The sequence below is a fragment of the Onychostruthus taczanowskii genome, unplaced genomic scaffold (assembly GCF_017590055.1).
Source record: "Onychostruthus taczanowskii isolate IOZ18803 unplaced genomic scaffold, ASM1759005v1 scaffold45, whole genome shotgun sequence".
NCBI lineage: Eukaryota > Metazoa > Chordata > Aves > Passeriformes > Passeridae > Onychostruthus > Onychostruthus taczanowskii.
The window spans coordinates 853,717-871,440 of NW_024502014.1; the positions used below are offsets into that span (position 1 = coordinate 853,717).

At 44.4% G+C, this 17,724-nt stretch overlaps 2 protein-coding genes across 4 annotated transcripts; both read left to right on the top strand.

Annotated features, from left to right (window-relative positions):
* Nucleotides 1–775: 775 nt before the first annotated feature.
* Nucleotides 776–5,248, top strand: PIGZ (phosphatidylinositol glycan anchor biosynthesis class Z). 2 transcript variants are annotated; one of them, XM_041414542.1, is made up of 3 exons: nucleotides 776–927; nucleotides 1,359–1,997; nucleotides 2,055–5,248. In XM_041414542.1, the coding sequence occupies exons 1-3, from the start codon at nucleotides 810–812 to the stop codon at nucleotides 2,936–2,938; spliced, it is 1,641 nt and encodes a 546-aa protein (XP_041270476.1). In that variant the 5' UTR covers nucleotides 776–809; the 3' UTR covers nucleotides 2,939–5,248. The 2 variants fall into 2 exon arrangements, with proteins under 2 accessions (XP_041270476.1, XP_041270477.1); XM_041414543.1 differs by having other exon boundaries at nucleotides 1,576–1,714; nucleotides 2,341–5,248.
* Nucleotides 5,249–5,854: 606 nt separating this feature from the next.
* Nucleotides 5,855–9,415, top strand: NCBP2 (nuclear cap binding protein subunit 2). 2 transcript variants are annotated; one of them, XM_041414469.1, is made up of 4 exons: nucleotides 5,855–6,037; nucleotides 6,111–6,292; nucleotides 7,012–7,150; nucleotides 7,738–9,415. In XM_041414469.1, exons 1-4 carry the CDS (start codon nucleotides 5,957–5,959, stop codon nucleotides 7,807–7,809), a joined length of 474 nt encoding a protein of 157 aa, XP_041270403.1. In that variant the 5' UTR covers nucleotides 5,855–5,956; the 3' UTR covers nucleotides 7,810–9,415. The 2 variants fall into 2 exon arrangements, with proteins under 2 accessions (XP_041270403.1, XP_041270402.1); XM_041414468.1 differs by lacking the exon at nucleotides 7,738–9,415 and having other exon boundaries at nucleotides 7,012–7,731.
* The last annotated feature ends 8,309 nt before the right edge of the window (nucleotides 9,416–17,724 follow it).

Sequence of the window (17,724 nt, forward strand, 5' to 3'; positions counted from 1 at the left end):
CTGTGCAGGGAGCAGTGACGCCGTGCCCAGCGCTCAAACCCATGGCTACGGGCAAGCTGTGCCCAGCTGCGGCCCCGCTGTGTTTCTTCTCCTTGTGCTTTCGGTAGATTATGAAACAGCAGCTGAGCAGGAGCCGCTGTGTGCCCAGGTGGCCAGTGCCATCCTGTCTGTCCTGGATCAGGAATAGTGTGGCCAGCAGTGATTGTGCCCTGCCCTTGGCACTGCTGAGGCCACACCTTGAGTGCTGTGCCCAGTTCTGGGCCCCTCAGGTCAGGACGGACATTGCAGTGCTGGGAATGTACCCAGAGAAGGGTCTGGAGCACAGTCCCATGAGGAGCACTGGGGGAGTTCAGCCTGGAGGAGGCTCCAGGCTGACCTTATCCCACTCTACAACTCCCTGACAGGAGGGGGAAGCCTGGTGGGGGTCGGGCTCTGCTCCCAGGCCGTGACAGGACGAGAGAACATATGCATAGAACTCATGCTCTCAAACTGTGCCGGGGGAGTTCAGGATGGACAGCAGGAGGAATTCACAGAAAGGGTGATTAGACACTGGAATGGATTGCCCGGGAGGTGGTGGAGTCACCGTCCCTGGAGGTACTGAAGGGAAGGCTGGACGTGGCACTGAAGGGAAGGCTGGGCCGTGGCCTGGACGCGCTGATCCCGGAGCCCTTTCCAGCCTCATTGATCCCGGCATGCCGTCAACTGCAGCCGGCGGGGGGCGCTGCGCATGCGCGTCGGGCTCCCGCTGCGGCGCCTCGTCCGTGCGCCGCGCGCCCCCTGGTGGCGCGGCGTGAGGGGCCGGGGCCGCCATGGTGGCGCGGGCGCTGTGGGCGCTGCTGGCGGCGCTGCGGGCGGGCTGGTGCCTCCTGCCGCAGAGCGGGTACCTGCACCCCGACGAGTTCTTCCAGGCACCCGAGGTCATGGCAGGTAAGGCGTGCGCCCGGGACGGGCTGGCCCCGCGCGGGGTCGAGGCGACGCGAAGCGGCGCGGCCACGGGCACCGTGTCCCGCATCGCCGGCCCGGCGGGTGTTCCCGAGGGATCCCGCTCTGTCACACAGCGAGTCCCGCGAGCCGGGCACGAGAGGAGCCGCAGGGCTGGCCGGGTGGGTGGGTTCCTGCTCTGCTCTGTCCACAGCGACTGGCGCCTCGAGTGACAGGCTTCTGGGTGTTTTGTAAGAATGAATGGTACGCTCCTAAAAATGTCAAAGTTGACGCCAGTTTCAAAAGTTTAGGAGCTGCTCTGTATTGTGATACCTCTTATACCAAGTAGTATCCCTAATGCTGAATTACTAAATAAAATATATTATCTATATGTATTTTTTTAAATTATCTATATGTATTTTTCTCTTCCTTTGTAGGAGATATTTTAAATCTACAGGTCTATTATCCATGGGAGTTCCTTTCCAACTCTCCTTGCAGAACAGTTGTTTTCCCATTAATGACATCAGGAGTTACATACTGGGTGATCAAGTCTTTGCAGCAGTTGGACATATGTTCAAGTTGCATCAACAGCTACACTCTCCTTGTATCTCCTCGCCTGCTCTTTACAATCTTTTCTTTCATACTCGACTATAGCGTTTATCGACTGGCCCCTTTCTGGGGAGCAGATCCGTGGAAAGCGCTGGTACTTCTTGCTGGATCCCATGTCACGCTGGTGTTTTATACAAGAACGTTTACAAACACGCTCGAAGGACTTCTCTTTGCTCTTCTCATGGTACTGGTTTCTTCAAGGAAGTCCAGTGGCTCAGCAGAGCCTACAAGCAGCTCTCTCATAGGTGTCCTAACAACTGCTGGGTTTTTCAACAGGCCAACCTTTCTGGCATTTGCTCTAATGCCCCTGCTTTACTGGGCTGGTTTAATTGTTGACTCTCAAAAGAGCATTAAAACTCTCATAAACGACTTCTTGAAGTTTATCCTATGTGCATGTTTTACCGCTTTTGTTTTCATAACTGCTGACACCTTCTATTTTACCTCCGTGAGCTTAGACAACCTCTACAGCACTAACAAGAGCAGCCTGATTGATGTAATCGTTCAATTACATGACAAAATGGTAGTAACCCCCTTCAATTTTCTCAGCTATAATCTTAATCCTCATAATCTTGCACTGCATGGAAGTCACCCACGAGTTACACATTTTACAGTCAATGGAGTAATGCTGTTTGGTATCTTACATATTCTGGCCATCGGTGCTGGCTTTAAAATGCTAAAGAAATATGTCCATCAGTTAATGCTGGTCAGATGGTGTTGCCGTGGGCTGCCTGGGCTCTTGGTGCATTCTGAGGGCAGTCCAACGTTGCTGCTATTTTATTTTGTTCCTTTGGCATTTCTCTCCCTGTTCAGCCACCAGGAGCCTCGGTTTCTCATCCCTCTCATCCTGCCGTTGGTCCTGTTCAGCGCGTCAGCGAACAGAGCTGTGAAATGGAAGCCCCTCATTGTTCTGTTCAACCTTCTGGGGGCACTTCTCTTCGGGTGCTTACACCAGGGAGGGCTCATTCCCTGTTTGTTTCACTTGGAGCAGCTCATCCGTTCTCCAGCGTCCTCAAGCCATCCGCGGCACTACACTCTGCTCTTTGCACACACCTACATGCCTCCAAGGTCTCTGCTCAATATCAAGAAGACAGATGTGCATGTGGAAGTCATTGACATGGCTGGGGCTGGAGAAGAAACCCTCTGCCAGACAGTAGAGCAGCGAGCAAGCAATTTTACCTGCAGCGACTGTCACATCTTTATTATAATCCCTGGTACTGTCAGAGCCACAATTACAAAATGTGGTGTCTCATTCAAGAACGAGACTTTGATATTTCCTCACTTATCAATGGAAGACCCACCACAAATATCTGTCCTATCCAGTGGAAATTGGAGGAGTCAGTTAGGACTTTACATCCTTGAGCTAAACAGATCATCAGAGCCTTTAGATTTTAGGAGAACAAAGTTCTAGTCTTTTACTTACTTTGGGAGCTGTCTGATGATGGTGTGAGACCTTCCTCTTTCATACCCCCCCTTTCAGCATCAGCAGTGGCACTGGGAGCTTTCCCACATCTCTTTATTCACATTCCTCACACTGTTGGGGTAGCCAGTTCTGGACAGAACCTGCTTAAAATTTGACTTACTCAGCCCTATGGTATTTTATATGAACTTTTTTACTTCTCCTGATGAGAGAGGATGAAATCAGAGCCCGCCAAAACTGTGATTGAAGCTTAGCTGTTTCCATGGGAGATTTATTTTTGAAAGCTCTAATAATCTGACAGGGTCTGGGGACTGTGGGGTGTTTACTGATAATAGGCATTAAGTCAGCTGCTGGAGAGAGGTTACAGGGTTAGACAAAAGCTGGTCTGACTCAGTAATCTTTTATTTTATGTTCTTAAAAATTCATTAGACCAGACTGCAGTCATCACTGCTTTGGGTGGGTCCGTCTTGAAAAATCCCCAGCACTGATCTGGCAGAATCTGATTTAGAACGTGGAGGATGCTTCAGCCTAAGTGCTTGTGCTAAATCCTAAAATCCAAGCTTTGCCTGTTTAGCCTTCCTTGCCACAGTTCCATCCTCGTGAACGGTACCCACGTACCGCGCCGGGCAGCTCGGGAGGGCGGCACCGCGATGGCATTAGGCGTGCGCGGTGTTCCGCGGCTGCAGCTCGGGCGCTCCTTCCCTGGCGCGCTCCCGCCGCTCGTCTCGCGGCTCTGTCACGACTGTCACCCCGGCAGAGCGCGCGGCAGGTCCTGCGGGAGCTGGATCGAGGAGCTGCGCACAGAAAGCGGGTAACTGGGAGGGATTTGATCCTTCGTGCCACTGGACCAGATGTATCTCTGGAGGGGCTCAGCACAGGTCAGAGATCCCGGTTGTGCTGCCGTGGAGGGAGGGCAGCCTCGAGGGAGGAGCCGCAGCCCCTGCGCCCCCTCCCCGCGCACTAAGTGCTCCCCGTTAAATCAGCTCAGTGGGAAGGACAGCTCCTATCCTGGCTTTCCACTGGAGAGCAGTCTCTTTAAACCGGACACCAACAACTGGGCTTCAGCTGACAATGATGTATATGCTCAATAGCACAGCATGAATTACAGTATTCGGTTTTGTCTTCGTGAACTCTTGGATCCAAAACATCCTGACTTGGCACATGCATTGGAGATCAAGCCTCTCTCTCTGAAACAAACCTGACACTTGAATTATTTCTGCTCACAAAGGTGGTAATGCTTTTGGCAGTTCTTCACCCACACAACCTTACATAAGGTCTTAGGAGCCTTAAGTTTCTACAAAGACAAGAATAATACAGGTTGATGCCAGGCTCTAAGGCGAATCTAGGAAAAATGAGTGTATGAATGATTTGCCTGTATTTTCCAACCTATAGGTATGACCTAGATGTTTAGGGAACATAGCTCTCGCTCTCTTGTAAAGCATTTTGTCTTTTGTTGCCTATATGTTCATCCCACATCCTTCACTCTTCACTGCTGGCCTGCCTGTAAATTAAAGGTTTGTGTTTGGGGGGAGGCAGGGGGAGAGAAGGTGCCTGTTTTTGTACTGGTGACTCAAAGTAGTGTGAGTAGTTGTGAAAGCATTGTGACAGCAACTGTATTTTCCAAGTTAATTTTCTTTTTGCTGTCTTACACTGGGGTGACACAACCGTGTGCCACAGCTGGTACTCCATGTCCTGCTTCCCATTTTCAGCTTTCTTAAACAACTTAAATCTTGAACACTATTTTCATGAAACCAAATTCTGGCAGTCTGAGTGGGGTACATCTTGAAACTCTTGGGGGATGTAATGGAGCACCATTCCCATGGGATGGTGACTTCTCTACCACTGCACAGGTAACCTGCAGAGCCAGCAACAGAACCTGGACCACAAACACCAGCTCAGACTAACAATATACTGCTTTTGTCCTGCCAGCCAGACCTTTGAATTTACACTGTAGATGCAGTTTCTCCATGCTGGAGGTTTAATTTGACCAGCAATGCAGGAAACTGTATCTCAGACAAAGTACAAGGTTCTTCTCACCTGGGATGATAAAAGGAGAGGAAATGATCCTCCCCAGTTAACTGAGCCTCTACTCAGCTGGATCAAACAGTGAAACATGCTCTGAAGGAAGGTTAACTGCTGTAGTGTCACAGATGTCATCAGGTACAGTGTCTTTAGCAAACCTGCCCTAGGCATTATATGTGCTGGATGCATCATTCTCCATTATGTAGCTGTATTTCCGTTTATATGCAGGGTGGCTCTCATTTTTTCCCTATAAACCCTTCTTGCTGCAATAGACTTGAGGTGTGCTTTTAGAATCTCTTTTACCCTCCTGTAAGATGTCCGTTATCCTGTCAATCATCATCACTTAAAATCCTTTTTGTAACAAAACTGTATCAAATATAGAGTACTACTCCTGTATACACAGACATTGTTACAGGTACTCCTGTGAGAACTGTGATTTTATTTCAAGTTTCTTATCAGCGCTTAAAGTGACAATCTTCACAGCATTGTAGGTGATTATAAAGTGAGTCTGCTTGTTCCTGAGAACCGTGGGACGTGTATTCCGTCTTTGCAATGGAAATCCATGAAACCGATGAGGAGCAGCTTCTCGTGTTCATGCTTTCCCGAGGAGTCGCTCCAGGCCACGCGACGAAGAACGCACCGTCCAGTCCGCAGCTCGCCGTGCCCAGCCCGGGCACCGCCGGGCTCCGCAGCGCTGCCGGGGCCCTTCACCCGCCGCTTCCAAGGCGCCCCGTGCGCTCGGCGCAGGGAGGCGGCGGCGGTGGTTCCCGTCTCCTCCCCGGAGCTGTCCGCAGCCGCCTCCCGCTCCCCCCCCCCCCCCGCCGCTGTCGCGAGAGCCGCGCACCGCCTCGCCATTGGCTGCGCACCCGGCGGCCGCGGGGCGCGTGCGCAGGGCGCGGGAAGGCGGCGCGGGGCGGCGGGGCCGGGTGGTGTCGGTCGGTGTCGGTCCGTCCTGCGCTGGGCACGGCCGGGCCGGGCGGTGCCGCCATGAGCTCCGGCGGCACGCTGAGCATCCTGCGCAGCGACTCCTACGCCGAACTCAGCCAGTACCGGGACCAGCATTTCCGGGTGAGCCGCGGCCGGGGGCGGGCGCCACGGGTCCGGCCGGGCCGCGAGGTAACGTTGTGTCCTTGCGGCCCAGGGGACGCGGTACGACCAGGAGCGGCTGCTGAGGAAGAGCTGCACACTGTACGTGGGGAACCTCTCCTTCTACACCACGGAGGAGCAGATCCACGAGCTCTTCGGCAAAAGCGGCGACATTAAGAAGGTCATCATGGGGCTGGACAAAGTGAAGAAAACCGCTTGTGGCTTCTGCTTCGTAGAGTATCCTTGTGCTGCACGGCAGGAGCCGTCAGGGTGTGGGTGAACTGCTCTGCACTGCAGGCTCTGAGTTACGGGGGAGTTCTCCGAGGATAAATTTAATCATTTGCTAAAGCGTCTGTGGGAGACCCTGGCGAGAGAGCAATACTGGGCTCACAGTTGGATGCAAGGAAAACACTCTTACAGGTGTTTTCCAACCATGTATTCTGTATTCGAGCATACACTGCATGTCGAGTGGGGTTAGATTGCTTTCACTTTGATGCTTTAACCCAGACATCTGTTGGGTAGTTGACCTCTGCAGTAAATTCATATTCTCCGTGCCGAGGTTAAAAGATCTTTCTTTTCATACACACGTGTAAAGTTTCCGTTGGCATCTTTCATCCCTGTCCTGTGACTTCATTACGTGCACGTTTCTGAGGATCGTTCTGTTGCTGCATCCAGTGAATTCATCAGACTGGTGAAAGTTTGCACCATGAACAGAGCATGCCTGGGGCTTCCCACTCTAGTAATAGAGCTTTGTTCTGTTAAATGTCAGCATGATGGACAAACTTTCTAATGCCTGAACTGCTGCATGTTTCACCCTTTCACTAGCAGTTTTCTTAGGTGGTGTAGCTTCGTAAAAGTGGTTCAAGCAAAGACTTGGTTTTATAGTCCATTTGATACTGTTTGTTTTCCCATGTGGTGAAAATAGAAGTCTGTTTTTTCATTAACATATTCCTAAGGTATTATGCCAGAGGAGATGCTGAAAATGCAATGCGATACATCAACGGGACCAGGCTTGATGACAGGATCATAAGGACAGACTGGGATGCAGGGTTTAAGGAGGGTAGGCAGTATGGCCGTGGACGATCAGGGGGGCAGGTAGGTTGTTGTACAGCCTGGGCTTTTAAGGGAATGGTGCCTTTGCCAAACTTATTGATTTTGAATGAACACAGAAAAATTTCAGAAATAGCAGCTTAGGAGTTGTTGTTTAACACTGGAAGGCATCTGATCAATGGCAATATAATTCACTAGGAATAAATAACTCCTTCCTACATTTCATGAGAAGTACTTGCAGAAACATCTCTTGGCTGCCTGGGGAGAAAATGCTTTTAAGTAAGCCCAGAAAAAATAAGGGGCTGTCAGGAACACACAGGACAGTAGCTGGCTTACCTCAAGTGGAGCAGGTCGCAGTGGCTTGTACTGCCAAAGCCCAAGGCTGGCCATCCTTGCTTGGGCTGTGTTGATTACAGAGTCATGATGAAAGAAGCCATGATGAAAGAAGAAGTTGGTTTATGCTGTTCTGGGCTTCTGCATGATGCACTTCACCTTCTGTTTGGCCAGACAGCTCCATGTAGCCACTTACATGTTGTGATGTCAGTATGACTGTATTCTAGTGCTGTAACAGTTTTTGTGAAATTGTTTTTCCTTGTCTTTTCTGGACTTTCCCTTTCTCCCTCCATCGTTAGGTCCGAGATGAGTATCGGCAAGACTATGATGCTGGAAGAGGTGGCTATGGCAAAACTGTTCAGTGCCAGTGACTCCTCAGCCTCTCAAGAGAACCAAATCTGCACAGTCAGTGTCCCCAGGCACAAAGTAGGTTTGTTACACACAGTTCACAGAAACTCCTATCCACGTTCCTGTGAGCACATCCGATGTTCAATACCTCTTTGTTTTAATACCAGGATCCAAAGCATTGCAGAGGACCTGGGAGCAAGGCTTTAAGCATTAGAAGGCTAAGGCTTTGGTCTCAAAATGCTGCTATAACTTACTGAAAGGAGCAAAGATGCAATGTTATGGTGCTTTTTTTTTTTTTCCTCTGGCAAAACTTGATTATTCTACTGGGTTTTGTTTACATTGGGATCACAGGGTAGACAGCAGTGATAAAGGATGATTGGTGGATGTTTCACAGAGGAAAGCAAAAGGCAAAGTGCCTGAAAAGGAAGTGGAATTTATAGGGAAATTTTTCAGTTTCTAGAGAAGACTTCTAAGTTGCAGATTTTCTGGTGTTAGGGATTAGCATCCTTTTCCACTGATGCTGTTCCTGGAACCTTTACATGAGCAGCCATAATAAGACAAATCAGATTGAGTTCAGGAACCATGAAGTGAGAAGCAGCCAAGCAGAGATCAGGAAGCAGACTGCTGTCTTCTACAAATTACAGTTGTGATTGCATGACAGAGAAGAGCAAATACAGGAATTACAGTGCTATTATTTCACAGTTTGAGTATTAGTATTTTGCCCCATCTGGTAGATCTCTACAGCCTTCATATTTGAGGGCAGTATCTTCCCTGTGCCAGTAAGGATTGCATGAAGCCGATTACCCCCAGAATGGGATGTTTGAGGAACCGGGTTTATAATGAGAAAGTTTCTTCCCAAAATAGGTTTTCTGTTTGAGAAACTTGATTTCAGACAACATAAAAACAGAAATAAAAGAGTTTTGGGAGGAGTTTTGCTTTCTACTGAGCATGTGATAAGAATGGTAAAAGGATTTCAGGATTGTGTAGCTTGTTATGTTTTGGTTTTTCTCTTTCCCTGCTGGATTCTGTTTGTACTGCTTGTTGATATGTTGGAATTCTGATGTCCTGCAGACATTGGTTTAAAAAATGTGGTCCTAAGATCAAGGAAATTGACCTGCTGAAACGAAATTGTTGAAAAAGAACTGTTATAGGGCTTTGAAATTTCTTCATGGACTTCTGAGTTCCATGTAAATGGCAATTACTAAAGTTTTGTGCAAATACCTTGTTGCCCATGACTCCTTATAAACTTTCAAAGGTGTACAAAAATAGAACTTTACTCACTGAAGGTATTGTAGGAAATTTTGATGTGTTTCTTGCATACAGTTAATCACAACTGTTACTGTAAATTGGAAGACAGGTGAGATTGAACAGCTCCTTATTTAGGAAATGTGAGTTTGAGGTTTTTTGGCATGTCAAGTAAAACTAGTCTTTTGGGATCATTTGGTGCTGCAAATAAGCTTTGAACAAAATTAACTTTTCCAATATATTACATTTGACTATGAGTTTACAGCCTGTAATCTGCTCTAGAGCACTGCTGAAGTTTATTTTTCGTTGTATCAATTTTGTATTAAAAAATGTTACCAAAAACTTTAAAGTCACTTTCTTTTAAATAAAGCTGCAACATTAAAATGGTTTGTTATGGGTTTTTTTTTTAACAGAATCAGTGAACTAAAGGAGCTGTATCCTGGTGACATCCTCTGTTTTAGTCTCTTTTAAGATAGAAAGAGTGAATATTCTTTCCCTTTGACTGGATTTTCAGGCTTGTTCTGTTCTCACCTGGATTCTGAAAAGTGTTTGGTTAATGCTCTTCATTCTGGTTTGAATTTCTTTGGATTACAGGACAGAAATTGTTTCTTGATAGTGAAGTAAATGTGAAAGTCTTTGTCGTGTAAGAAGTGGTTTTCAAGGTGATCTTCCTTATAAAAATGAGGTCTAAAATTGTTTTTTATTGTGAGTACTGCCAGTACTTCTCAAAGTCATTCTCAAATGAGATGGAGGTGGTAATAATTGTCTGTCACAGCAATCACTGTTCTTTGCTGCTTATGTGCAATGGGTCTGGAAAGAGTATGTTTTAAAGTAAGATTTTCTGTTTTGAGAGATACCAATCAATGGGATTTAAAACCACATAATATGTCGTATGAACTCTTGGAATCTCAAAAGTTCATATAGAGGAAATTGAACATGGTTTGATTGTTACCTTCCCTAATTGAAATTGTATCTGGGTCTTCTGAACCTAGTGCTTAATGAAAGGAACTGAATCAAGTCTTTGAAAGTTCCCTGGGGACTTCACCTTTCTGGCACGCTGGTGCATTGTGATTAGGTTGTCTTGGAAGGACAGAATCTCCCATGCTTCTTGGACAAGCTACTTCATTACAATTACAAACCCTTTCATGGAAGCTCTGTGTTAGTATTTCTAAGTACTTGTTCATAATAATTAGCTATGGAATTTTATCCATAAAAAAAACCCCAGCAGTTAAGAATATGAGTGGAAACATGCCCTGATGAAAGGGAGGATGTTAGACATGAAAGCAGTGACAACTTCAGTCTCTCCCTCAGACTGGTGCAGGCTCAGGGGGTGATTTACGTATCTCTATTAGGCAGCAATGGCTGCAAATAATAGCATTTGAGTGTGGGTGTTACAGGGTTAATCAGTGAAGTGTAAAAGCATTAGAGACATTTGTTTTCAATGACTGACACAATAGTCCTGTTAGCAGTGTCTCAGGGCAGGCTCATTCCAAGGTTGGCTGTTTGTTAGTTTACTTCACTGCCCCGTTCAGCAGACAGTTCCTGCTCAGGTTGGTGCAGGCACAACTACTGTTGATGTTAACAGACCTTTCTACACAGACAATTAAAAAAAAAAACAAACCGAAACTATTTAAGCTAATATTCAGCACCTCATATTCCACATCTTATCAGATTAGGCTTCTTGTGAAGGAAAAAAATTGATGAAAACTACTAAAACGGACATGGTTTGTACATGGTTTCATCTCTAGAGGAAAGACAGTCTGTCAAAGGAATGCAGTCTACAGGGACTGACCTGCTCATAAACTTGTCTATTTGAGTTTCTAAAGCACAGGTTGTACTTTATGCCAGAGCATATAAATGGAGACAAATTAGGGTGTGCATTTTTCTTTGCACTCTCAGGTTTCTCCTAGCTGAGTGTATTTGGTACTTTCAGGTAAGTCTGGGACCTTACCACTGTAGTGGTGTATCAAAAAATTGGTGGAGATGGTGAAGTGTCCTGGGCTTCAAACCACTGTGGGTTTGAATCCATAAAATGATACTATTTGTGTTTAAGACTGTGTGACTGCACAAAGATAAAAAGTATATTGCACCCCTGCCCAGAGAGGACAGAGTTACATGAGAGGAAGGTTTGCTGATCTTGAGAAACTCCTTTCTGAAAGCAGGGTTTGTGTCAGGGTTCCTCAGTTTATGAGGATGACCTTCCTGCCACTCTGCTTCTGGACCTGTTTTCTGAGACAAAGATGTGCTTTACTTCACTGAGGTAGCATCATTCTCCAAGGTTATTTTAGTTTCCACCTGAAGGCTGTTTGAGTGTTTATTTGGGCTCTTTACAGAGGAAAAAAATAAAAATAGGAAGTCAAACTGTTCTTTGCAGCTCGGAGTAGCAGGTGAGACGTGGTGAATGCTTCCTGCAGCAGGAGGATGGAGTTCAGTGTGGAGCCCCCGGGGGCAGCGCAGGTGAGGTGTCCGTGGCCCCTGGTGCTGACACTGCCACCGGCGGGGGTGGCTGCTGGCAGTGGCGCCGAGCGGGGGCTGTGGGTGTGCTGTGGAGATTTTGCCACGATTTGGTTGGAGAAGTGACCAAAAAACCTGATTTTCATCCGAGAGAAGTCTGTAGACCATTTCTCAGAGCAGAGGCAAATGGAGGTCAGGAATTGCGGGTATATATTAAATAATTTTGTTGGATTTAATTTATTTGATTAGAGCTATCTCTGATTTCCTTTTCAAGGTGGGCCCAATTCTTCTAGGACTGACATGTTTCCAGTGGAATAGTATTGAAGCACAATTTTTGTTTTTTCAGGCATAGTTCAAAAATACTTTCTCAAAACATCATTTGAAAACAAATGGGAAGTAAGATTCACTATTTTGCTGTTTATCCAGTTGCATGCAACATAAATATCAGAATAAAGTAGGCTAATTGAGTCAGTTTGTCCTTGTATTTCTGGACAATGAAGCTTTTCCCTTCTCAACCAATCTCTTCCTGGAAGTGCAAAGAAAATTCTAATTTTCTAGCTAGAAAGAGGTAAGAAATAGGTAAGAATATGTTGTGTTAATAATTCATACTTGTATTATTATAGTTGTACATCTGTAGCTCACATGCACTTCAAATTGCATTTGATTGTTTCAGTTTTCTGACTTTATTACTTTAAAATAATGCTTCTATTATTTTATGCTTTGTGTCTTTATTTTTATGGGCAATATTCCTGTTTTGAAAATTGTTGCTGTTCTTCAGATTAATTGATTATAAGCTGATGCTTTTTGTTTTGTGTTTGATTTTCTGCAATATCATTGTTTGACATCTGAAGTTACTTTTTTGAAGACAAAAGCCCTGTCAGCTGGTCCTGCTGCCACAAGGTGTCGTGAGAAGCCGTGTCTGGCTCCAGGATGGGTGGGGGCTGCCGGGATTCTCAGCTGAGGAGCTGTTGTGGAAGGAATGACGTGTTCTGAAAACGTCTCATTTCACTGTGCAGCTAAGGCAACATCTGCATTTTTTGAAGAAAGTCTTGCATCTTACAATTCTGCTTGAAACAAGTGTCTGGTGTCTGATTAAATGGTCTTCTGCATGCCCTGAAGCTTTAGTTAGGAGTGCTTTAAGGTTGCTTATGTGTAGGATGCCTCACAACACCAAGCACCATAGAACTGAGAGATTGTGTAGGCTGGCAAAGGACTAGTTTGTGGTTTGGGTTTGTAGGGTTTTTCCCCCTCTCTGAATTCTGTAAAAGGAAGAGTGTGTTTCCATGAACTGGAAAGATTTTCTTCCCATTAAATCTGCATTTTTGCTTCTACTTCAAATTTCCAGCTGAATTTGCTCTTTGGGATCTACATATTAATGTGAAAAAGCCTTCAAACAGCAATCTTACCAAGTGCATCCTGCACAGATGCCAGGAGCAGGTGTATGCTGGTGTCTGAGCTTGCCAGTGGGAGATTCAGCAGAGATTTTTTTAAAGTTACTCAGATCTCTCACACTCACTCTGCGAGTCATGGTGGGTGTTTTGTTGAATTGTTTTATAGGGTGCAGTCTTGTCAGGAACTTCGTTTTGTCTCCCATGGAGTTCAGTGAGATCTGTGTGCATAGTGCTAAAGTATTGAATGTGTTTTAATGAACTTTATCTACTTATTTCTCCATAAACTAAGCATGTAACATGCTGGCATGCCAGGAGAATTCTTGTAATGCCTTTGGGAGCAGCACTGACTCCTGAGTTACATCTCAAAGTGAGTTAGGGAAGCTGAGCAAAACAGTGTCACAAAAAGTAGTGAGAGCATTTTGAAAGGGATTCCAAAAGCTCCTCAGGATAATTGTCCATAATCATGTGTAGGACAGAATTTTTCTCAGAATCCAAGGCCATGATGGCCAACAAATATTACTTGGTTTACAGTTTGACAGGAAAGGCATTGCTTCAGAAGAGTGCAGAAACCTGGAAGGCTATGAAAAATGAGGGAAGATTCCAGCTAATTTGTCCGTAATTCAGGTCCTAGACACATAATGGTCATTAAAGCAAAATTAAATATTAAAAGAGGCCCAGAAACCTGGATAAATATGTGGTGTCCATCAACAGTGTTGATTCTGTGTTTAATCATAAATTTTCCCCTAAAGATGTTTAATTGAACTTTACCAGGTGTGACAATGAGTCATTCCCTGTTAGAAAACAAATCACTTTGATGTCTGTGGAGGAGTGGTGCTGTTCCTCTGCTCTGTGACTTGTCCTCCTGCCTGGGCCAAGTGCTGGGCAGGCTGGAGCTCTCCCTGAGCAGTGGCACAACTCCCCCCTTGGTGGCTGTGGAACTGAGAATGAGAGAATGAGCCAGGGCTCCAACTTCAGACAAATCTGAGGGTAATTAACAATTCCCAGATGAAGAATTGTCCTGAGAGAGGAAAAAACATTTGCAAAACTGGGTGCTGCAAGTACCAAAAGCTTTCAGGTGCTCAGGGCTGCGATGGAGTTGGCTGGGCAGGACTGCAGAGCTGGTTTGCACTGGAGGTTTACAGATATGTCCACATGAAGTTTAGTCTGGATTGAACTTAATGTGAGAGTACTGGAGTCTGTATTTCAGATTTTTAATATATCACATTTTAATAGATTTTAAGTGAATATGTTAGTGCACAGAAATTGCCTCTCAAGAATTGCCTCTCAAGAATTGCTTTTTCAGTATTAGCTAGGAGTTTATACTGGACTATGCAATTAACAAGGAAGTAGTCCTCTCTTAACTGCATATCATTGCAATCCTAGGAAATGAGCTTTGTGATTTCCAAATACACAATACCTAGCAAAGTCAAGTGTGAGTGTAGTGTAATAGGCTTTTTAAAAAGCAAGTTTTATTTATTTATTTTTTTTTTTAATTCTATGGTGTAATTGATTTTCTGGTTTAGAAAGCATATAATAAAAATGCATTTTGTGTTAACATTTTTTAAAAAATCATTATTTTTAAACATTTTTTATTGCTGAATATATTGTTGCCAGAAGTTCTGTCAGTGACAGTATAACTTACAGTAGAGATGTAGGAGACTGAAACTGCAAAAGAATTGTGGTGACAAAAGCTAGAGGTAAAGCATCAATTTCTATTCATCCTTCCTTTTAAATGGAGGAAAGGTGTTCTGCATTTGTAAGGATTACATTGTTGCTTTTCAGAAATGATTCAAAGATGGGTATTGAAAGAGGGAAGGTATAAAATGTCGTTATGTCATTAGGAATTCTAGTTCCATTCAAATAGGAAATGTTCTATTTATGATCCTTAAAGAAAGCCCTCAGGTCATGAACAGTATTTCCATTTGTTGAGAAAAATGTCAGAATAGTTTCCTGAAAGTCTGTACAAAATGAATGTTCCTTTTGAACCCTTTATTAATTCAGTTTCTGGGCACATCTAAAAAATCATTGAAGAATTAATAAAAGTTATGTGTAAAATTACATAAAACACCCTCTGTGAAATGCCAATTTTTTCAGAGCATTCACAGCTTAGTTTTTGAGTGAAATAACTGTTTTCAGTGGACTTGAACTTGTTAGTTGAATTTAGCATAAGGAGGACCCACTTTTCCTTTGACATTTTTTTAGGGTGTGTGAAGACTTAATTCAGAGACCTTCATGGCATTACTGTGTATAGGCCAGGGAAGAGTATGGGAGACAGTTTTTGCTGTTGTATGTGGGGGACAGTTTATTAAGAGAAAAGGATCTTTGTTTCTAGATGTTAGTGACATTAGAATATTTTTGCTAAGTGTGCTGAGCACTTGAACTTCTGAAACTTCGCAAATGTGAGGTATTTTCTTTATAAAGAAAACACATCCTATGAACAAGGACATAAACCTAGAAGTGAAAAGCTTTTTGTAGTTCCATAATCTGAGTATGTTGCACCTTTGCAATGGGGAAAAAGGTCCAATATTGGTGAGTGCTGCAGCAACATACATGTCAGCAATGACATCAATGCTGTGCTGTATAACAACACATTTGTCTTTTGAGTTCTGTTTGCCATTTATAACATTCATTAGCATCTCTTGGTTTTTGTGGAAGGCTGGTTAGGTTCTGGGCTAACTGGTGGGAACAGAGATGCTCTGGTCTGTGTCACTTCTGGATATTAACTGGTGGGTCACTGTGATATGGAGCTGTACTCAGTGGCTTCACTCTCAAGTCAGCAGCTACAACACAGGGATCTGTGGGAATGACAGCTGTTATCCCGGAGCTATTATATTTTTTTTTCCCATCATACTCTAACTTATCAATGTATTAAAAAGAAACCCGAATATTTTATTTTTCCCCATGAAGCCAGGAAATTGCAAGTTGATTTTTTTATTAAAGCTGTGTGATTCATACTTTCCTTGAAGAATTCCAGTTAAGCATCTTAGGTCTTCTGCTAAATGCTGAAAGAAAATATTTTAGTGCTTGCCAACTCTTGAATTCCCTATTTCTTGGCTAAGCTGTACATATTCACTTACTGATAGCAAATTTTCTGGTTTTTTTGTGGTTGCAAAGTTTACCACAAGTAGCCTGGCATCCTTCCTGTAAAGGACAGGGACCCAGTCCCATTATCAAAAGCATTTGGCTGTTTCCTCTCCTCCTGTAGTAAATGCTGTATGCAGCTGTAATGCAGCTGTTCTGAGTGCAGCAGGGAACACAGAGACAACCTGCTTCAATGCACAGCCCACATCTGTCCTTGGAAGAATTCAAAGTGACAGGAAGCATGCTGAGGCCATATGTCAGCAAAGCAGGGTTCAGCACAGGTTTAATTTCTAGCACAGTTTTTGAGGCAGTTGTGTCTGGATCATTAAGAGCAAAAGTTGCCTTCTCTGAATTATCATTATGTGTCAGCAGTTGCTTGACAACTTTGAGCCAACTTGGAAATACCTTCCCCAGAAGCTCATTGTAACTCTCACACAATTGTTGGGTCTTAACTGCATTTTATTAATTTTTGTGCGTGAGCTACCTTTTTATGTGTTAAAGAATCAAGAATTTCTAAGTGTTGCCTTTGTTAAGGGCCTTTGCAGCTGTGATCTGTACTGAAGGAATATTTCTTCTATGAGTTGTCTGGTATCTCCAGTATCACTCCTGGGAGACCTGGCAGAGGGACAGTACATTGTCTTTAAAGCAGTTCATCAGGTCTTAGTCCCTTTTGAGTTTGGGAACACTGAAATGAATTGGCTGTTTGAATGCATTTGACTAAACAATAGCTTAATATGAGAAGGATGGCCACTTTTTGAAGTGATTCTTAATCAAGAAAACAGAATGTTCCCTGTATCTGATTAAAGGAGCAGTATAAATCAAACAGGAAAAGCTGAAATTATTAATCTCAGTCCTTGGTTGACCTGTATCAGGCAGACATTAACAGGATAGCACAAAGCAGGTTGCCCAGGGCCTTGTCCAGCTAAGTTTTGAACAACACCTCCAAGGAGGGAGACTCCATAACATTTCTGGGCAACGTGTTCTGGTTTTTGGGCATCTGTGATATGAAAGTATTTTCTTGTGTTCACATGGAGTTTCATGTGCTTTAATTTGAGAATAGGTTATCAATCAGTTTTGCATGTGGAATTGCCATGGTTTTTTGAAAGTGATTCTAGAGTTTGATGCATTGTGACTTAGTGATGGACTTTTGCTTCTTCTCCATGTTTTCTTTCAGTTTCTCTGCACTAGAAGTTTACCTGCTAGCACAATGTCCTTTCCTGCTTAAAATTCTCCCATATATTCTTTGGCTTATGTTCCAAGCTGCATGGATGATAATACCACATTTGATTGCTCTTCTCTGCATCTGTCTAATTTGATCAGTAGTGCTAGTGAGTGCCTTCTGGGGAGAATTTAATTGATAAAGCCAGATTTGTCTGCTGAAAATGAGGAAAGCATAAGGTGACCTAATGGGAAGCTAAGGCCAAAATATGAACTTCTGGGGAGAAGGCACAGAAAAGCTGCAGATGTGACTTGATTTGTGAATGTCAGAGCCACCAAATGTTTGCTATATTCTGCCTCAGAGTCACGCATTTAAGTTGACTGGGGTAACTAATGTGGGAACTGCTGGGTGCTCTGACCTGGCCCTCAACTGCCTTTGTAGCTGTGTGTTTGCTGCCTGCAGTCTTACACAGTGCCTGCCTGGTACTGGATCACAGAATCATAGAATGGAATCATAGAATAATTAAGGCTGAAAAAGATCTCCAAGTTCATGAAGCTGATGGAACTTGTCAGCTGCACCATAGTACTAAGTGCTGAGTATCAAGAGTT